The 20,137-nt window shown below is 40.3% G+C and overlaps 1 protein-coding gene across 2 annotated transcripts in view; it reads right to left on the reverse strand.

Annotated features, from left to right (window-relative positions):
- The window catches only part of tcea2 (transcription elongation factor A (SII), 2), a 74,012-nt gene that overhangs the window by 5,920 nt on the left and 47,955 nt on the right, over positions 1-20,137 (reverse strand). Inside the window, exons 9-10 of one of the 2 annotated variants that reach the window (XM_051933300.1) lie at positions 6,606-6,677; positions 5,784-5,888 (exon numbers count right to left, since the gene is read on the reverse strand). In XM_051933300.1, coding sequence (XP_051789260.1) covers positions 5,808-5,888; positions 6,606-6,677 — 153 coding nt within the window. In that variant the 3' untranslated portion in view covers positions 5,784-5,807. Of the gene's footprint in view, positions 1-5,783; positions 5,889-6,605; positions 6,678-20,137 lie in introns of those variants that run through there. The other variant, XM_051933301.1, reaches the window with a different exon arrangement.

Consider the following 20,137-nt stretch of genomic DNA (forward strand, 5'->3'; position numbering starts at 1 on the left):
GTGTGCAAGTAGAATTTCCGGCCAAGTAGGATTACATGTGAAAGTGATAAATAAATCAGGCTTTCCGAATTTACATACTATGGCCATGGCATCCTGATAGTTTTGTTGCATGTATCTTGGACATCCTAGAAATGTGGATGGTAATATGATCATTTTGCCTACACGTACTTTGTTATTTTCAGCGTTTGGTTGCAGTGGGTCTGTATTCAAACATTGTATTGTTCCATGTGCAGATCTTGTTGATGTAATCTGAGATAGTTGAGATGTGCGCCCTCTGTTTTATCATACGCATCTACGACGTATTGTTGGAATAGTTTGCTGCTGGAGTGCAAAATACTAAATGTATTCCTCATTGCTAATTTGTACGCATAAAATTGGCACTGAGTAAGCCTTATTCGCTTGGCGGTTCTTTTATCGGGAACATGTTGTAAATCTTTGTGCCAGCCAATGTCTCCATAAGGGAATAAAAGTGGGCAAACCATAGGATTGCAATTCATATTGAGCGTGGAAATCTGTTTACAGGAGTTGCGTATGGGACAGATGCAAATGTCCCTTTCAGCAAGCGTTTCGCCATCTTCTCCGATGAAAATCGCTGCAATGTCAGGGCATTGTATCATCGTAAATCCTGCCTAGGATTTTCCTTGAAAACCATTCGTACAGATGCTATTGGATTGGACTGAGCGATTTCATGCATGTGTTTGTATGATTTAGCGAAGGGGTTGATGGTTCTGAGCATGGAATCTAGCTGGAGAATTACATTTTCGCTGCATGCAGAGTTTGCTTTATTTTGTAAGCATACTGCAGTAGCTTGCGCTGTGTCAAAAACATACAACTGTCCATATCCTGGAGAGGTAGAAGTGTTAGCTTATAGTGGAGAGATTTGGTGATAAATTTGCCCGTGTATTTTAAAACAGTATGGTCCGTGGCCAGGAGGTTGAGTTATCTATGCACCCATGGAAGCAAACGCTAGAGAAGAGTTGTATTCTGAAATGTGTTCACAATAATTTTTAGCTTCTGATGTTTGCTGTGTAAGAAGCTGTTGTAAAGACACAGGTGGCTCCCGCAAAGGTAGTAAAGCTACTTTACCATTATGGCAACACCTCGAGTACTTGTTGGATGTATTACGCTCAGCAGGCCAGTACAGTGCATGACATGGAAGACGACGAATAGTAATCGAGACATGGCGTGTCAGCTGCGTGTGGGCAGGACCGGTTTTGAGGTGGACGCAGGATGAACCAGAAGAGAAATATATAAGAGATTCCTTACAGTTGAAACTGACAGTTTAAACCTCTGAGATAGCTTTTTGTAGCCTTCCCCTAAACCATGATACTGAACAATTTGTTTTCAGATCTTTTGAGATTTGCTTTGAGGATCCCATGCTATCACTCTTCAGAGGAGAGTCAAAGGGAAGCACAACTTGCAATTGACGACCTTAAATACCTTTTCTCATGATTGGACACACCTGTCTATGAAGTTCAAGGCTTAACGAGCTAATCCAACCAATTTGGTGTTGCAAGTAATCAGTATTGAGCAGTTACATGCATTCAAATCAGCAAAATTACAAGGGTACCCAAATTTTTGCACAGTTTTTCACATTTGATTTAATTTCATACAACTAAATATTGCTTCACTAAAAATCTTTGTTTGGAAAACACCCCAGTACTCAGATGTTCCTAGGAAATGAAAGACATACCACTGCTATCTTTTTTTGTTGAAAGTAGAGTAAATTATTATGCAGGCTGAAAGGGGTTCCCAAACTTTTTTATATGACTATATACACAAAGTTAAGAATACAAAAAATAGTGAAAGTGAAAGAAAAAAGGAAATTGTAAGTTCAGAGTTTTTAGGATTACTACCACTGATAACTTTTGTTAAGTCCTCCTCTGGGGTATACAATTTGTTGGTAAGAGAGGATGAAGGCTCTGCATTGATCAGGTTGTAACTTATTGCACAAAAGTGTTTTGCTATAACCTGCAGCCCCGCTAGGTGCAAAGCTCCTGCTCTGATATTCTATCAAAAGTAGAATTTATGATCCTCTGGAAGGAGTGCAAGTTTTAGAAGCATCACCACCTCTTCCCAATATGGTAAAACAGCCTGAAGGAATACAGGTGACTGACATGACAAAACAATCTTACCACGGACAGAATGGGGGAATGAGTCTTGTCTAAACAGGACTGCAATGACACAGGGGAATCCCTGCACGACAACATCCCATTTGTCGCAGAAGTACATCAAGGAAGCCGGGATAGAATAAATTTAGGTTTCCAGAGACTCAACGTCTCTGCTTCCCCATTCATGCAGACCGCCATGCTAGGTCTTTATCATTCTGTCCAAGGGACATGCTGCACTACATATGACAAGAGACCAAGTAACATACTAAGATAGAAAGCCACCTGGTAGCCTAAGCATGCAAGATGAACTACTTATTCTCCAAGTTTTATTATATTATGAACTTATATTATGCGCTCAACTGGAAATCGCTGGTTAATCTATGTATTAATAAAAACTAACTTTCTCACTTATCTATTCTGGTACTCTCTCTAATTGTGTGGGGTTATAAATGTAAAGGACAGGGGGCAGTATTGAACTATAATAGCAGTCAACTTTGATAGTAACTAGGTTGGTAACAGTAAACATAAAAGGGCTATAGATAGGATTTCAGGCATACTCATCATGTCTACATACTAGGGTCTGAAAGGGAAAACTTGTTACCCTACCACAAAAAAACAATCATAAACAGTTCTTTATTTCTTTCTTTCGGGTGCAGGTATGAATTACAACTGATTAGGGGTGTGTGATATGTATTACCTACAATAATATGTTAATTGATGTTTTAACAATGTGCAAAACTGACATTATCAAGTACATCACTCACTTTGGAAAAAAAAACAATTCATGTAGCCTAGTCTCAAAGGGCCAGATGCAATTCTCAAATTAAAAAAAAAACATCTGGGGAAAACCTGTTAAAAAGTTTGAGACTGAGATCGTGTACTGCAAAGGCTTACATGAACAAGGCTTCTTCTTAAAACACCCACCCCCAATTCTTCCTGCTTATGAAGCTGATACTGGGTTCAGCGAGAGACCAAAAGAAATTGTGGGAAAAAAACTTAATGCTACGAGAAAATTTTAAAAAGCTAAAATTTCTGTTATCAGTTCAGGAGCTCAGTAGAAAAGATAATTGAGGCCTAATGATTTATTTGTACAATTTAACATTAAAATCCCTGAAGCCTACGAAAAAACTTGTAATCCTGGGTCACCTTAAATTCCTTCGCACCTCTCCATTAGTGTCTTTTATTTTGTAAATGTGTCGATCAGCACAAGCAACAAGCAGCCTGTTATCCCATCTCCCCACCGCCGCAGCTCAACTTGGGCAAAAAGTTCTCCCAGCTCAAGTCTCGTTTATCTGGGTGTGAGGTGCCTGGAGTTGTATAGGGTAAATAATATATTGTTATTTGGAACACATGCATTTCATGTTTATTCTGTGTCTACAACAAACTACAGTGGAGCCTCGGTTCACGACCATAATTCGTTCCAAACCTCTGGTCGTAAACCGATTTGGTCGTGAACCGAAGCAATTTCCCCCATAGGATTGCATGTAAATACAATTAATCCGTTCCAGACCGTACGAACTGTATGTAAATATATATTTTTTTAAAGCTTTTTAAGCACAAATATAGTTAATTACACCATAGAATGCACAGTGTAATAGTAAACTAATGTAAAAACATTGAATAACACTGACACAAACACCCAGGCTCCCTGCTCAGCTGCACACGCAGGCTCTCTCTCTCTCAGCAGCATGCGAGCCCCCCTCCCCTCTCTCCTCTCAGCTGCACACGCAGGCTCTTGCTCTCTTTCTCTCAGCAGCACGTGAGCCCCCCCAACCTCTCTCTGTAACAAATGCAGCAGTTCGCGCTATAGCCTTACAATCCGATTGCTGTATAAACACCTTTTAAGTGAGTTTTAAAGCACAGGGGGAAAAAAAGGAACATTTGAACAAATCCGAACTTTATTTAAAAGTCAACCAAGAAAGTAACATTGCAGGGGCTCAAGCTAATAACATTACAACCCGATCGCTGTATAAACACTTTTTAAATGAGTTTTGAGCACAGGGAAAAAATGAACATTTGAAAAAAGAGATAAGTAACATTGCAACACTTCTCATAATTAAGTCTCAATAATTCTCAGCACTCTTCACTTGCTTAGAAGCCATGGTTAACTGCAAAAGCACACGAAATACTGTAGAGCACAAAGAGTTCACAGGTAAAGCACGCACGTTTGACTGAGAACAATGAACAGGGAGAGGCTGAACACGTGCTTAAATACAGTAATCGGCGCATACGAACCGGAAGGGAAATGAAATAGAGCACAAAGACTTCACAGCGAAAGCACGCACGCACGGAGAACAATGCAACACGTGCGGCGCACAAACCGAAAGGGAAATTGGCTTGTTCGTATACCGAGTGTGTGGTTGTGAACCGAGGCAAAAGTTTGGCGAACGTTTTGGTCGTAAACCGAGTTGTACGTGTACTGAGACGTTCGTGAACCGAGGTTCCACTGTATGTAAATGTAAGATGACAGGAAATGCGAGAAATGCAAGAAATGTTGAACACATACCTAAAAGAGACCTAAAACTTTTTTTCATGTTAATAGTACTAATGACAAAATTTTGACATGAAGTGTATTATGTGTGAAGACTGAAGTCCAAATAACAAACACTTTCACAAAAGGTACACATATAACAAAACAAGTGCACTTTTATTCAAGAATATAACTGAAGAAAAAGAAATCGAGTTAGGGTATGATGCAGACACGTGCTCTTGGGTAGTGCAGTGGTAAAAAATGGTGACTCATAACCAGGAGGTTGTGGGCGCTTCCAAGAATGACCATTTTGAGTAGTGAGCTGCTCTTATTGTTACTATAATAAAATAAAACATACATTTGGTTGGGCGGCACGGTGGCACAGTGGGTAGCGCTGCTGCCTCGCAGTTGGGAGACCTGGGGACCCGGGTTCGCTTCCCGGGTCCTCCCTGCGTGGAGTTTGCATGTTCTCCCCGTGTCTGTGTGGGTTTCCTCCGGGCACTCCGGTTTCCTCCCACAGTCCAAAGACATGCAGGTTAGGTGGACTGGCGATTCTAAATTGGCCCTAGTGTGTGCTTGGTGTGTGGGTGTGTTTGTGTGCGTCCTGCGGTGGGTTGGCACCCTGCCCAGGATTGGTTCCTGCCTTGTGCCCTGATTTGGCTGGGATTGGCTCCAGCAGACCCCCGTGACCCTGTGTTCGGATTCAGCGGGTTGGAAAATGGATGGATACATTTGGTTTGAGTCTGTAACAGCCGGTGTAAATGTATGGTACTTGTAAAGGTTAGCTTATTTATTTTTTTTAATTCAGTTTTATTCTCGGTCACATTCACACTCCCCCCCCGATCTGACACTGCTGTTTTCAAATAGAGACGTGCTATAACAAAGATGAACTCAGATGAGGATGATGGTTCTACATCGGAGAAAAGAAAACTGAAACCCTCCCCGCAAGAAATGTCCACTTACACTTAAGAACAACGTAGCTGCACCAGGCGTAAAGGAGGAAGATGGCACCATTTGGATGCAGCAAGAGGTGTCATCCTGTCACACACATGTCCTTCAACGAAACAGCAGGGTATGCCAAGCTCACCAAGGTATCGTGCAAAGTTCTGTTTGTGATTATGTTTTGTAATGGTCTTTATATGAAAAACATTTATGTTACTTATATAAAAGCCACATCAAATGTTATTTACCTTGGTTTTATTTACTTATCTTCCTACAGCGTAAAGTCACAAGTAGACTGCAGAGCTTCCTGTTTTGGATCGACACGGGCATGCTGACAAAGTACATGTGCAGTGCCACTTCCTATTCTGGAAAAGATCCCAGTTGTCCCACGTGAGAAAGACTTTCAGAGACTAAGGTCATAAAGCTTATGAAACTATTTCTGGACAAAGGCAGAACTGTAATGACAGTTGCATAACATGCGACAGGAGCTTCCACCTGCAGCTAAAGTCATTTGCGTACTGAAGCAGCATTGACCATTGTAGTAGCATTGAGCTGGGAGAACTTTTTGCCTGAGTTGAGCTGCAACGTTGGGGGGATAGGATAGCAGGCTGCTTGTGCTGACTGACACATTTATAAAACAAAAGACGCTAATGGAGAGGTGTGAAGGAATTTAAGGTATCTCAAATGTTGTTTGTCGCCTTGCATAAAGGCACTGGTCAAATAATAAGTAACAAATCTCAAATTGGCTTGATAATTTAGTAAGTATCAAATTTTGGTGCTGACCTGGAGTGTTTTCCATATCCCTGGCCATTTGTTGATATGGCACAGTATACTGTACATCAGAAATAGCTTCATGTAGATTATGTGCATTGACTGAATTAAAGGTTCCTACATTCCAGGCTGAGCCAAGTACATTGTGTGCTTTAGCTCTGTACACAACTGCCTGCTACTTTACTCTAGTTGCAATAAATACAGTAAACACTGCAATCAATTCCTATACCTAACTGTGAAATAAATATATCATCATAATAATAAATAATATATAATTAGATAGATAGATAGATAGATAGATAATTAGTTACCTTCCATCTGTTTCCACATTCATTGCAAACTACAAATGTAGTCATAGGTTCATCTGCACTGCGTGTTTGCACCTAAAAATAAATTAAAGAAAGAAAAGCATTTAAGTTATTTTAAAATCAGCTGCATCCTGCAAATATAAATACATTTATTAACCCAATATTTTTACTGCATATTACTCCAGATTTGAGAACAAACATGTTTTTCTATAACTCTGATAAGCGTAAAGTTGCTGGCTTCAGTTGTAGTAGACAAACAAATTAGGAGCTTGATTGTCTGCTTAAAAATGAGCGTGTGTGTCTGTGTCAAAATGTTGACAGACACCAATAATACTAACAGAAAAAGGGTTAACTTAAACACTACATTTGATTGACATGAAACAGCAAAGATACACATTTTTTCACATTTGAATTTTTCTGAGATCAAAATGCATCTCAAAATCAACAGCTTCTTATAACCGATATAAACAGAATGCTTGCTGTAGCTCTAAAGATCTGACCAATCAGAGTTCCTGAGACTGTTCATTAAATAAATTGCTTGCTTTTGCTATGAGAAGGAAAACAAAAATTACCAACAGATCTTGTTGTTTTAAATGACGGTAACATTGCAACAAACCCAACTGCTTTTGCATATCATTTTAGAGTTTGTGGATAGTTGCTGGCATCCTACAAGGTAGCCTGCTTCTCAACGTTTACTTACCATTACTGGTCTGACATGTGTAATGTGTTGTGTACATTTCCTTACTAATACCACCTACATGACACGAGAAGCCATGGAGCAATGAGAAGCTGCGCAGGAGGTTCTAATTTGGTGGGATGCTATACATGTGAGTAGTATTAATGTGGATGAACAATGTAGGTGCATATTCTCCTACTGTGACTATAAAAACTATAGTAGACAACTAGAAATTACACAAAAAAGTCAAAGCTCATATTGGTTCTGTGAGAAGTTTATTAAATTTACTAGATGAGTTTAAAATGCTAACACTGCTGACTGCAGATTTTATAGCAATCAAAACGTATTACAGTCCTGCTTCAGGACGTGTTCCTATGCTGCTACAAGCTACACCACAATCCTTAAGAGGTACAAGGAAGCACTGATCAGACCACTCCCAGCAGACCACTCCCAGGACTCACATTGGTTCTAACAATCAACCACTACCCAGAAGGTCTGGTGCTCCAAATTCTGTAATTGGTTTTAGAAAGAACATCCTTAATAGATAAGTCAGTTGAAATTTTATTTTGATGAAAGAGTGTGCAGAACAGTCACTCTGTTAAACTGGTGCTGATATTTTTCCCCCACCAAAAATGCATCTCTAAATCTACAGAGAATCATTGATGCCTTGGAAATCAGTGGATAAGGTATACTTAAGGTAGTTTTCTGACTTTGGAAAAGCTCTATAAGAAATAACGATACATATTTCTTAAATAACCTGTAAATTAGACATTTTATTAATTTTAATATATCTCAGTTTCCATCACCTATACCCTTTAACCACTACTTTGTCATCATAAATTCCAAAAGATAAGGTAGAATCCTTCAAATTACATTAAAGCTACAAAACAGCTCACCTCTAGATGTGCTAAAACAATGATGGGTGGAAGATCTTGCACTTATCACAGAAATTAAAATGGAAATCCATAAAATCTTATTCTCTTCCCCAAGACATATGTTAATACTATGTAAAACTGTAAACAGTATAGAGCAGTCTCCTTCTTCTTCTTTCGGCTGCTCCTGTTATGGGTTGCCACAGCAGATCATCTTCTTCCATATCATCCTGTCTTCTGCATCTTGCTCTGTTACACTCTGTTACATCCACCACCTGCATGTCCTCTCTCAACACATCCATAAACCTTCTCTTAGGCCTTCCTCTTTTCTTCTTGCCTGGCAGCTCTATCCTTAACATCTTTTTCCCAATATACCCAGCATCTCTCCTCTGCAAATGTCCAAACGAACGCAATCTCGCCTCTCTGACTGTCTCCCAAACGTCCAACTTGAGCTGACCCTCTAATGTCCTCATTTCTAATCCTGTCCATCCTCTTCACACCCAGTGCAAATCTTAACATCTTTAACTCTGCCACCTCCAGCTCTGTCTCTTGCTTTCTGGTCAGTGCCATTGTCTCCAACCAATATAACATAGCTGGTCTCACTACTGTCCTGTAGACCTTTCCTTTCACTCTTGTTGATACCCATCTGTCAGAAATCACTCCTGACACTCTTCTCCACCCATTCCACCCTGCCTGCACTCTCTTTTTCACCTCTCTTCCACACTCCCCGTTACTCTGTACTGTTGATCCCAAGTATTTAAACTCATCCACCTTCACCAACTCTACTCCCGAGGAACCCTGTCATATGCTTTCTCTAGGTCTACAAAGACGCAATGCAACTCCTTTTGGGCTTCTCTATACTTCTCCATCAACACCATCAGAACAAACATTGCATCTGTAGTGCTCTTTCCTGGTATGAAACCATACTGCTGTTCACTAATCATCCCCTTCTTTCTCAACTGAGCTTCCATTACACTTTCCCATAACTTCATACTGTGGCTCATCAATTTTATCCCCCTGTAGTTACTACAGCTCTGCACATCCCCATTATTCTTAAAAATTGGTACCAGTACACTTCTTCTCCACTCCTCAGGCATCCTCTCACTTTCCAAGATTCAATTTAACAATCTGGTTACAAACTCCACTGCCATCTCTCCTTAACACCTTCATGCTTCCAAAGGCATATCATCTGGACCAACGGCTTTACCATTCTTTCTCAGCTTGGTCCCTCTGCCTAGCCAATCGGTTCAGGTCCTTTACTCCAACCTTAGTGTCCAGCCTCTCATATAAATCATCATACGCCTTTTCTTTAGCCTTTGCCACCTCTCTCTTCACCTTGTCTACTTTCTGCATCTCTCTGACTATCCCACTTCTTCTTCGCCATCCTCTTCCTCTGTATACTCTCCTGTACTTCCCCATTCCACCACCAGGTTTCCTGTTCCTCCTTCCTCTGTCCAGATGTCATGCAAAGCACCCTTCTTGCTGTCACTCTTACTACTTCTGCTGCAGTTGCCCAGCTATCTGGTAACTCTTCACTGCCACCCAGTGCCGGTCTTAACTCCTCCCTAAACTCAACCTTGCGGTCTTCCTTTACCAACTTTCACCATTTGATCCTTTGCTCTGCCCTCCCTCTCCTCTTCTTCTTGATCTCCAACATCATCCTACAGACCGCCATCCTATGCTGCCCAACTAAACTTTCCCCTGCCACCACTTTGCAGTCTTCAATCTCCTTCAGATTGACCCTTCTGCATAGGATATAATCTACCTGTGTGCATCTTCCTCCACTCTTGTACATCACCCTATGTTCCTCCCTCTTCTTAAAATACGTATTCACCACAGCCATGCCCATCCTTTCTGCAAAATCCACTATCCTTTGACCTTCTTCATTCCTCTCCTTGACACTATACCTACCCATCGCCTCTGTTCCGTTCATGAACATGTCCATTGAAATCCGCTCCAATCACCATTTTCTATCCCTTGGGTACACTGTCCATCACCTCATCCAACTCACTCCAGAAACCTTCTTTCTCATTCATCGAACACCCAACATTCATCATCACACCTTCAGTTTCCAGCTTCATAATCATTACTCTATCTGACGCTCTTTTCACCTCCAAAACACTCTTGACATACTGTACTTTAGAATAATCCCTACCCCATTTCTCCTCCCATTCACACCATGATAGAACAATTTGAATCCACCTCTGATCCACCTGGCCTTACTCCCTTCCATTTAGTCTCTTATCAACCTTCTTTCTCTCCATCATATCGGCTTACTCTCTTCCCTTATCAGTCATACTGCCAACATTCGAAGTTCCTACTGTCAGTTCCACTCTCTTTACCCTCCTCCTGTCCTACCTCCAGACACATCTCCCCTCTCTTCTTCTCCTTCTTCGGCCAACAGCAGCCCAATTTCCGCCAGCACCCTGTTGGCTAACAGTACTGGTGGTGGCCGTTGTTAATCTGGACCTCGATCGATCTGGTATGGAAATTTGTATCTCTGTCCACATATTGATCTGGCACAATTTTACACCGGATGCCCTTCCTGACATAACCCTCCCCATTTATCCGGACACTGGTTTGTGCATCCCCTGTGGCAGTCTAAGCGTTCTAAAATCTATACAGGATTAGATTCCAAATACAAATGATGCCACCAAGCATTAACCTCTCTTAGCCTAAAGTTCTTGCTTTGCTTTTAGCTAGGAAGCTACGCTGCTTCTGTTTTTGTCTATTTTCTTATAATTTGAATAGGTATTTATTCACCTATTATTGCCCATTTAGAAATTATTATTGAAGAAAAACCTGTCCTCAAAGACTACTTCAAAGCACTGAAGATTCTTGCACTGCTGGCTCAACAATAAAATTTTGCACAGTTGTCAGAATTCTTAACCAACTTCCACTTCATTACATCTGCTCAGCTATTTTTCAAAATAATGCAATCTTTCTGGAAATTCTAGAAAAAACATTAACAATTAAATGATTATTTGAATAAAAATTCTATTCTAGATAGATACCATTCAGGTTTTAGATCTATTCATTGTATTGAAACTGCTCTTGTTAAAACAGTTAGTGACTTGCATCTTAATGTTGATACAAAAAACACCTTCAATAGTGGGTTGGCCTTTCAGATGGCATGTCTTGGACTGTACATAAGAAATGTATGATGTCATATTTGGTGGTCTTCAGAAATTGTTTTATATCCTTTATTATTCTCACTCTATATGCTCTCTTTAGGGCAGATCATTTCAAAATATAAGGTCAATTGCCATAGCTATGTATATGACACAGCTTTGTATATCAGTCATGCCAGATGACCCCTAGGCTTTCAATCCACTGATTCACTGTCCCGTTAGCATTACAAAATGGGTAAGAAGCAATTTTCTTAAATTAAGCAAAGAAAAAACAGCATAAAAGTCAAGGATATCAGGGTAAAATCAGATTGCCTTGCCTTGGATTAAACCAGAAGTATGTCTAGCTGTCATTATAGATTCAGAATTAAATTATATATTGCCTATGTTATAAAGATGTAATTTTTTCATTTAAGAAACAGCACAAATTTGAACTTAAATATCTGCAGAAAAGCTTTCATTTGTCGCTGAATACTGTAATGTATTCTTGACAGGAAAGACAAAAAAGACAAACTGGCTGTAGATGGTTAAAATTCTTGCTACTCAACTAATAAATGAAAATTTGAGCACATTTCACTAATATTAGCATCATTATATTGGCTGCTGGAGTCTTTTAGGATTGATTTTTAAATTCCTTAAAGTGTCTGTAAGGCTATGAACAGTTTTTCACCTCCCTACTGTGATGGACGACCGGCTATGGACTCCGGTCGCCACCCCCAGGCCACTAGGAGGAGCCCTCCGGACAGCATGATGGTGCCCCGAGTTCCAGCAGGGCCTCATGGACTTTGTAGTTTCTATACACAGCCCTGCTGGATACCTTGGGGACCACCGGGAGTCGCTGTAGGGGGGCTAGTGGGCTCTTGTGTGCCCTATAACCCGGGAGTGCGTCAGTCACGTGACCGGAAGAAACGACGTACTCCCGGGATGAAGAAGAGGACTGTTTGCCCTGACCCGGAAGGAAATGGACTTGTGGGTTGTGCCTGGAACCATTTCCGGGTCAGGAGCTATAAAAGGACTATGGGAAGCCCAGAACACTGAGCTGAGCTGGGAGGTAGGGTGGCAAAGTGTCTGGGCGAGGAGGAGAGTTTATTGTTTATTGAGAGAGTTGGTGATTTATATGAGTGTGGTGTGGAGAGTGCTTTATGCACGTGACAACAAAATAAAATATTGTTGTACTTTTACCTCGTGTTCAGAGTGGTACCTGAGGGTTCAAGAGGTGGACAAAAGCCTTAACTGCTACACTACATTACCAAATACCTGTTCACATACTGTACATTCCTAATTACAATCTTAGATCTTTTAACTCTGGCTTACTCAGTGTTCCTAGAGTCAAGCATAAAACAGTGAGAAAGCTTTTTGCTTTTATGCAAAACAAAAATCTGGAATGTGTTACTAATAAAGATACATCAAGCTAATACAGTCAGACATTTAAAAAAAATGTTAAAAACACATTTAATTTGGCTTTTCATAAGTTGTAATATATTTAATTTTACTGATTAAAACTAACTTTACATATTTAAAATTCTAAGTTGTGCCATTTATCCTAAAGGTATGTAAAGTCTTCATAGAATACTACTGTTGGTAATTATTATTCATATTCAAATTCATCTGATATAAATAATTTTTTTTATCTTTTGCTTTCTTTTTTGGTTTCTCATCGTAGCATTCTGCACTTCCTCCGATATGGCCTAAGTATTCTGCAGCAACAATTGACACTAGAAGGTATTATGATGCTCTTCCTGTGATGAGACCAGCAGAATTATGTTATCATATTCAGGTGTGGATAAGCAGTCACTTGGTCTTGGAACACCTAGAGATTTTTTTTTTTTCAGTATTTATGCCAGCTAGAGATTTTATTGTCCCCTCTTACTTTGCCATCTGACAATAGCTAACTGTATATCTGTCATTCCAGATAATTCTTAATATAGATTATGCCCTAAGTTTAAGTTTTCTGACTGTATTTCTTTTGTAAAGCATTATGAATTACACCTTTTGTGTTCAAAAGGTGCTTTAGAAATAAATGTTGTTTGAACAAGTCAGCATCTGTAAGACATCTAGACTGCATGGAATTTCAGGATGCATTTCAAAAACCTTTAGAGACCATCTGACTAGAGTTTTTACTGAACATCTCTAATCCATCACTGAAAGACTCTGTGGTGCTACAAAAATCAAAAAGTGTACTAAACAATGGCACTCACTCCCATTGTGATAAAATTCTTGAGAGAGAGCAGTGCTAGGACAAATTACCATAGATACTCGCGTATAAGTCGAAAAATTTATGCCTTAAAATTCATTCAAAAAAAAAGAATCGACTTATCCGCAGGGCAACACAATTGTCCATAGAATTTGGGTAATGACATTGTACACTCAACGCTTCACGGTGTTAAGTCACCGGTCATCTGCCGTTTCCCATGGTCTTTGAAATAATTATAAGCCAGCAATACTATTGCTAATTAGCTAGTTTTTTTCTAAATTCATTAAATAATTCTTTAAACTGTGAAATACTTGAATTTGAGCATTAGCTTTTGCAGGTTTTGGATAACAAACATACCATTAGCTGCAACATGCAACCAGATTTGGAATCAAAAGAACCAAGGCAACGCACGCTATCAATGCAATGTAAGCGCAGCCCGCGATTCAAAAAATTTCTCTGCCTACCTGTTTGTCTTGTCTGACAGTAGCTGAAAAGCAGCATCAGGAGAGAGCAGCCTGAAGTAGTCCAGCAGCGGGTGATCTGTCGTGTCCAACAGCAAGCCATGCTGTCTTGTGAAGTCTGGTAGCTGCGCGAATGCGTTCAGCTGGCGCGGCATTGGCTGGTGTCCGATCATGCTGGCTTCTCACTCTCTTGCTCAATTATTGATCACTGTCAATAAAATCCGATTCTGAAAAATCAGAGTCCGACTCAGCGATAATGTGCAAAACATTGTCTGCCGAGTGTTTTCTTTTCTGCACTCGCTTCGCTCCCTTGTTACATATCGACGCCATCTTGCCTTTGTTTAAATTTGTTTACATTTAGCAACTCACGCACACGCAAGGATTAGTTGCTGAGTCTAGCATTTCTCCAAGCACAGAGGGAATGCCAGTGACTTGACAGTGAGTTTTGTCGCCATTAACAGCCGATTGTCGCCCTCTATCTCTGCCTACCTGTTTGTCTCGTCTGACAGTAGCTGAAAAGCAGCATCAGGAGAAAGCAGCCTGAAGTAGTCCAGCAGCGGGTGATCTGTCGTGTCCTACAGCAATCCATGCCGTCTTGTGAACTCCGGTAGCCAGTTCGGATCAATGTCTGGGTATTCCTCCCAAGCGAACCTTGCCGTAGCTGCATCAGCTGCGCGAATGCGTTCAGCTGGCAGTCGATCAGCTGGGGCGGCATTGGCTGGTGTCCGATCAGCTGATGCCAGCTTCTCACTCTCTTGCTTGATTCCTGATCACTGTCAATAGCTGAAAAGCAGCATCAGGAGAGAGCAGCCTGAAGTAGTCCAGCAGCGGGTGATCTGTCGTGTCCAACAGCAAGCCATGCTGTCTTGTGAAGTCTGGTAGCTGCGCGAATGCGTTCAGCTGGCGCGGCATTGGCTGGTGTCCGATCATGCTGGCTTCTCACTCTCTTGCTCAATTATTGATCACTGTCAATAAAATCCGATTCTGAAAAATCAGAGTCCGACTCAGCGATAATGTGCAAAACATTGTCTGCTGAGTGTTTTCTTTTCTGCACTCGCTTCGCTCCCTTGTTACATATCGACGCCATCTTGCCTTTGTTTACATTTCGCAACTCACGCACACGCAAGGATTTCACCCTCTTGCTCAAATCCTGATCACTGTCAATAAAATCCGATTCTGAAAAATCAGAGTCCGACTCAGCAATAACTCACGCACACACAAGGATTAGTTGCAGAGTCAACGAGTCTAGCATTTCTCCAAGCACAGAGGGGAATGCCTGTGACATGACAGTGAGTTTTGTCGCCATTAACAGCTGATTGTCGCCCTCTATCTCTGATAGCTGTCAAGTTTTACCCTCGACTTATACGCGGGTCATAACAAATTTCGTAATTTTTGGCTTAAACAATACACTCGACTTATCTGTGAGATTGACTAATACGCGAGTGTCTACGGTAAGTGTAATAAAATAGATAATTTGCTCTGTGCTGCTCGCAGGAATCTGTACTCGGCTTAAGTACGGTGTAAGAAGTTTTCCTTCTCTGCATCTCTGCTATCGGCAAAGAAATCCTCACATTAAAACTTAACTGCATCTTCTGGAAGAAATGCCTGCCACCTCTTCTCTACCTTCATGTTTCTCTTAAGCCTTCTTGTTGCTCCAAAACCATCATCCTTCTCTCCTAATGATTTTCATTTCTTCTTCTTCTTTGATTTCAAAGAAGTATCCGGCGTGCTAATTGATAGCGTTCTTGACATAGTAAATTCATTATTAGATATGGGGGTCATCCCAGACTGTCTTAAGACTGCTACTGTTAAACCCCTGCTCAGGAAAAATAATCTTGACCCCTCCGTTTTTGAAAATCTTAGACCTATTTCTAACCTGCCTTTCTTAAGTAAAATCCTAAAAAAGGCAGTCATTATGCAGTTAAATGATCACTTGAATAAACATGCTGTTTTTGACAAGTTTCAGTCAGGTTTTAGAACAAATCACAAAACAGAAACTGCACTCGTTAAATTTGTAAATTACTTGCGGGTAAATGCAGACAGAGGCTATTTATCTGTATTCATCCACCTAGATCTGAGTGCCGCATTTGATAACATTGATCACATTATTCTTATAAATAGCCTTAGTCAGTGGGTGGGCCTCTCTGGCAGTGCCTTAAATTGGTTTGAGACCAACCAACAGTTACTTACTTAACAGTTGGAAAATTCTTTGATAGTTGTGGTTATTATACTTCGAAGACACAAGATATTTTATATAGTGTTCCGCAATGATCTATTCTTGAGTCCATTGCTCTTTTCGATGTACATGCTTCCATTAGGTCAGATTATCTTGAGGCATAACGTGAGCTACCAAAGCTATGCTGACAACACATAACTGTATTTATCAATAGTGCCTGATGACCCTGACTCTCTTGGTTCACTGACCCAATATCTTACTTGTGTTTCTGAATGGATGAGTAGTAATTTTCTCAAACTAAATAAGGAGAAAAGCCTACTGTATCAAGCTTATTTCTAAGGTCTTCATTATATCCATTTTTGCCAGTCACTAAAATTTCTGTTTTCTCCTTATTTAGTTTGAGAAAATTACTACTCATCCACTCAGAAACATAAGAAGATCAGAAGATCTTCAAATGAGCGTCTGCTTATAATTTCAAGAGCTAAACATAAAATAAGTGGTGAGGCAGTCTTTTATGCATCTCTAATCTGAAATAGCTTGCCGATAGAAATTCACCAGGAACTTTTTAAAAAAACTGATGAAAACCCATTATTTTAACTTGGCTTTCTCATAGCTTCATTTTAGTGTAACCCTGATATTCTGTATATGCATTTAATTACAGTTTTTATCATGGCTCCACAATCCATACTAACCCCTACTTTCTCTGCTGTTCTTTTTCCGGTTTTCTATGGTGGCGACCTGCCCCACCACCACCTGATCAAGGCACCATGCAGTCCCTAAATTGATGGATTGAAGGCCAAATGTCCACATGACCATCATCATCTATTTCTTCCACATGAAGCCTGAAAACCATGAGGACTGATTTAGATCATTTATGTTAGGTAGAATGCCCAGTGGGAGATGGGCGGTCTCGTGGCCTCAGAACCCCTACAGATTTTGTTTTTTTCTCCAGCCCTCTGGGGTTTTTTTTTTGTTTGTTTTTTCTGTCCTTCCGGCCATCCGACCTTACTTTATTCTTTGTTACGTAGTAGTGTCTAATCTTATTATGTTTTCCTTTCTTCCTTCGTCATCTTGTAAAACTCTGAGCTTCATCACTTGTATGAAAACGTGTTATATAAATAAATTTTCTATTTCAAAGTCACCAACATCCAAAAACATTTTAAGACCCCAAAAACATCCTCTGTCCCTCCTGTGCGTCATCCTCCTCTTTTCCTCATTCTCTGCTGTAAATGATTCTGACATTTTCAACCTGCTCTGTAACCACAGACTGATCACTTGCACCTTAGACACCATTCTTTCACATTTTCTTCAGTCCATCTCTCCTTCCTTAATCTCCTATATCTGTTCTGTTTCCAATGCCTCATTGACCTCTTGTATCTTCTCTACTAATTTCAAGAAGTCTTGTATAATCCATATTCTCAAGAAAGTCTATCTCAACCTGTCTGATATTCAGAATTACTGCCCGGTCTCCTTTCTACCATTCAATTCCAAGACTCTAAAATGCATAGTCCACAAATAATTCTCTTAATTTCTCTCTGACAACAATCTACATGATTCGCTTCCATCTGGATTCCGCATGGGTCAGGGTTTGGTTCACCTCTCTTTTCTCCCTACATTTGCTTTTTAGGCAATTTAATTTCTTTTCATGGCTTCTCCTACTGTCTCTCTGCTGATGACACATAGATCTTTCTGTCATTTCAGATCAGCTGTCTCTCTATCATCTCATTATGGATGAATGATCATCATGTTAAACTTAACCTTTCAGAATAAGTAGGCGGAGTGGTGGCTCTGAGGCTAGGGATCTGCACTGGCAATCGGAAGGTTGCCGGTTCGAATCCCATCAATGCCAAAAGGAACTCTGCTCTGTTGGGCCCTTGAGCAAGGCGTTTAACCTGCAATTGCTGAGCGCTTTGAGTAGTGAGAAAAGCGCTATATAAATGCAAAAAATTATTATTATTAAATTTAAAAAAATTAAATTATCCTCTGATTCTCCATCCTCAGATGTATCTCTAAGCATTGCCCTTGAAGATGTCACCTTTTTGCCACCAGTCACAGCTAAGAATCTTGGTGCGACCCTGGACTCATTTCTTTCATTCATTGAACATATAACTTCAATTACCCAATCCTGTCATTTCCTTCTTCATACTATCCAGAGGATTTGAAAGTTCCTCACTAATAATGCAACGCAAGTCCTTGTCCAGGAACTAGTTCTCTCTCAGCTGGACTATTTCAACTTTCTTCTAGCGGGACTTCCTTCAGATGCTATAAGACCTCTCCATCTCTACCAGAATGCTGCTGCTCGACTAGCGTATATATTCCTCATTTCACTCCTACTGCTCCTCTGCTTTTGTCTCTCCACTGGCTTCATGTTGCTGCAACGGTCTAGTTCAAAATTCTTTTCTTGACCTACAGTTCTTTAATTGATTCTGCTCCTAAATATATCCTATCTTTGGTCTCTCCTTATGTCCCTTGAAGAAGTCTCATTTCTACCTTTGCCTGTCTGTGCACCATCAATCATCTTGCCAAACGTGCAAAGACTGCATAATGTTTCTTTGTTCTTGCACCAAAGCTGTGGAATATTTCTCTGTCTCTCTATTTGAACTGCACCTAATTTACTTGTGTTTAGGAATCTTTTGAAAGCAGAACTTTTCGTTAAATATTTTGGTTCTGCTTAGCTTCTCTTCTACAGGATATCTGCTTTTGTACTGACAAGATTTTTGGACACTCATTTTTGTTTGAGTTGAGTCTAGTTAAAGGTATAATTATGTAGTAGCTCTGCCTTTTAATCTTGATCTCTATTGCTTTGATGTTTGTATCTCCATTCTTGCATGTATTATAACTTGCGTTTTAAGTTGCCTTGGATAAAGGCATCTACTAAATGAACAAATAATAATAATAATAATAACAATAACAGCTTGCACCACTTCTAGTGTGTATATTATAACAACTGGTCCACAGAAGATGTCCATTCTATGCATACCATCCTGGTATGACTGGATTATAAAATTTTAATGTAGAAGTACTGTTTATACTACAGTAATCCCTCCTCCATCGCGGGGGTTGCGTTCCAGAGCCACCCGCAAAATAAGAAAATCCGCAAAGTAGAAACCATATGTTTATATGGTTATTTTTATATTGTCATGCTTGGGTCACAGATTTGCGCAGAAACACAGGAGGTTGTAGAGAGACAGGAACGTTATTCAAACACTGCAAACAAACATTTGTCTCTTTTTCAAAAGTTTAAACTGTGCTCCATGACAAGACAGAGATGACAGTTCTGTCTCACAATTAAAAGAATGCAAACATATCTTCCTCTTCAAAGGAGTGCGTGTCAGGAGCACAGAATGTCACATAGATAGAGAAAACAATCTCTAGCAAACAAATCAATAGGGCTGTTTGGCTTTTAAGTATGCGAAGCACCGCGGCACAAAGCTGTTGAAGGCGGCAGCTCACACCCCCTCCGTCGGGAGCAGAGAGAGAGAGTTTTTCAGTCAAAAATCAATACGTGCCCTTCGAGCTTTTAAGTATGCGAAGCACTGTGCAGCATGTCATTTCAGGAAGCAGCTGCACAAAAGATAGCAACATGAAGATAATCTTTCAGCATTTTTAGACGAGCGTCCGTATCGTGAAGGTGTGCGAACAGCCCCCCTGCTCAATCCCCATACGTCAGGATCACAGATAGTCAGCGCAAGAGAGAGAGAAAAGTAAGCAATCTAGCTTCTCAGCCATCTGCCAATAGCGTCCCTTGTATGAAATCAACTGGGCAAACCAACTGAGGAAGCATGTACCAGAAATTAAAAGATCCATTGTCCGCAGAAATCCGCGAACCAGCAAAAAATCCGCGATATATATTTAAATATGCTTACATATAAAATCCGCGATGGAGTGAAGCCGCAAAAGGCGAATCGCGATATAGCGACGGATCACTGTATGCAGTACTGGCCAAATCAAATGTTTTGGCAGTGACACAAAAGTTGTGTTTTTGCCAACTTTGCTGCATCAGCATTTTCAGATTATTTTTTTACATG

The sequence above is a fragment of the Erpetoichthys calabaricus genome, chromosome 10 (assembly GCF_900747795.2).
Source record: "Erpetoichthys calabaricus chromosome 10, fErpCal1.3, whole genome shotgun sequence".
In the NCBI taxonomy this organism is placed as follows: Eukaryota; Metazoa; Chordata; class Cladistia; order Polypteriformes; family Polypteridae; genus Erpetoichthys; species Erpetoichthys calabaricus.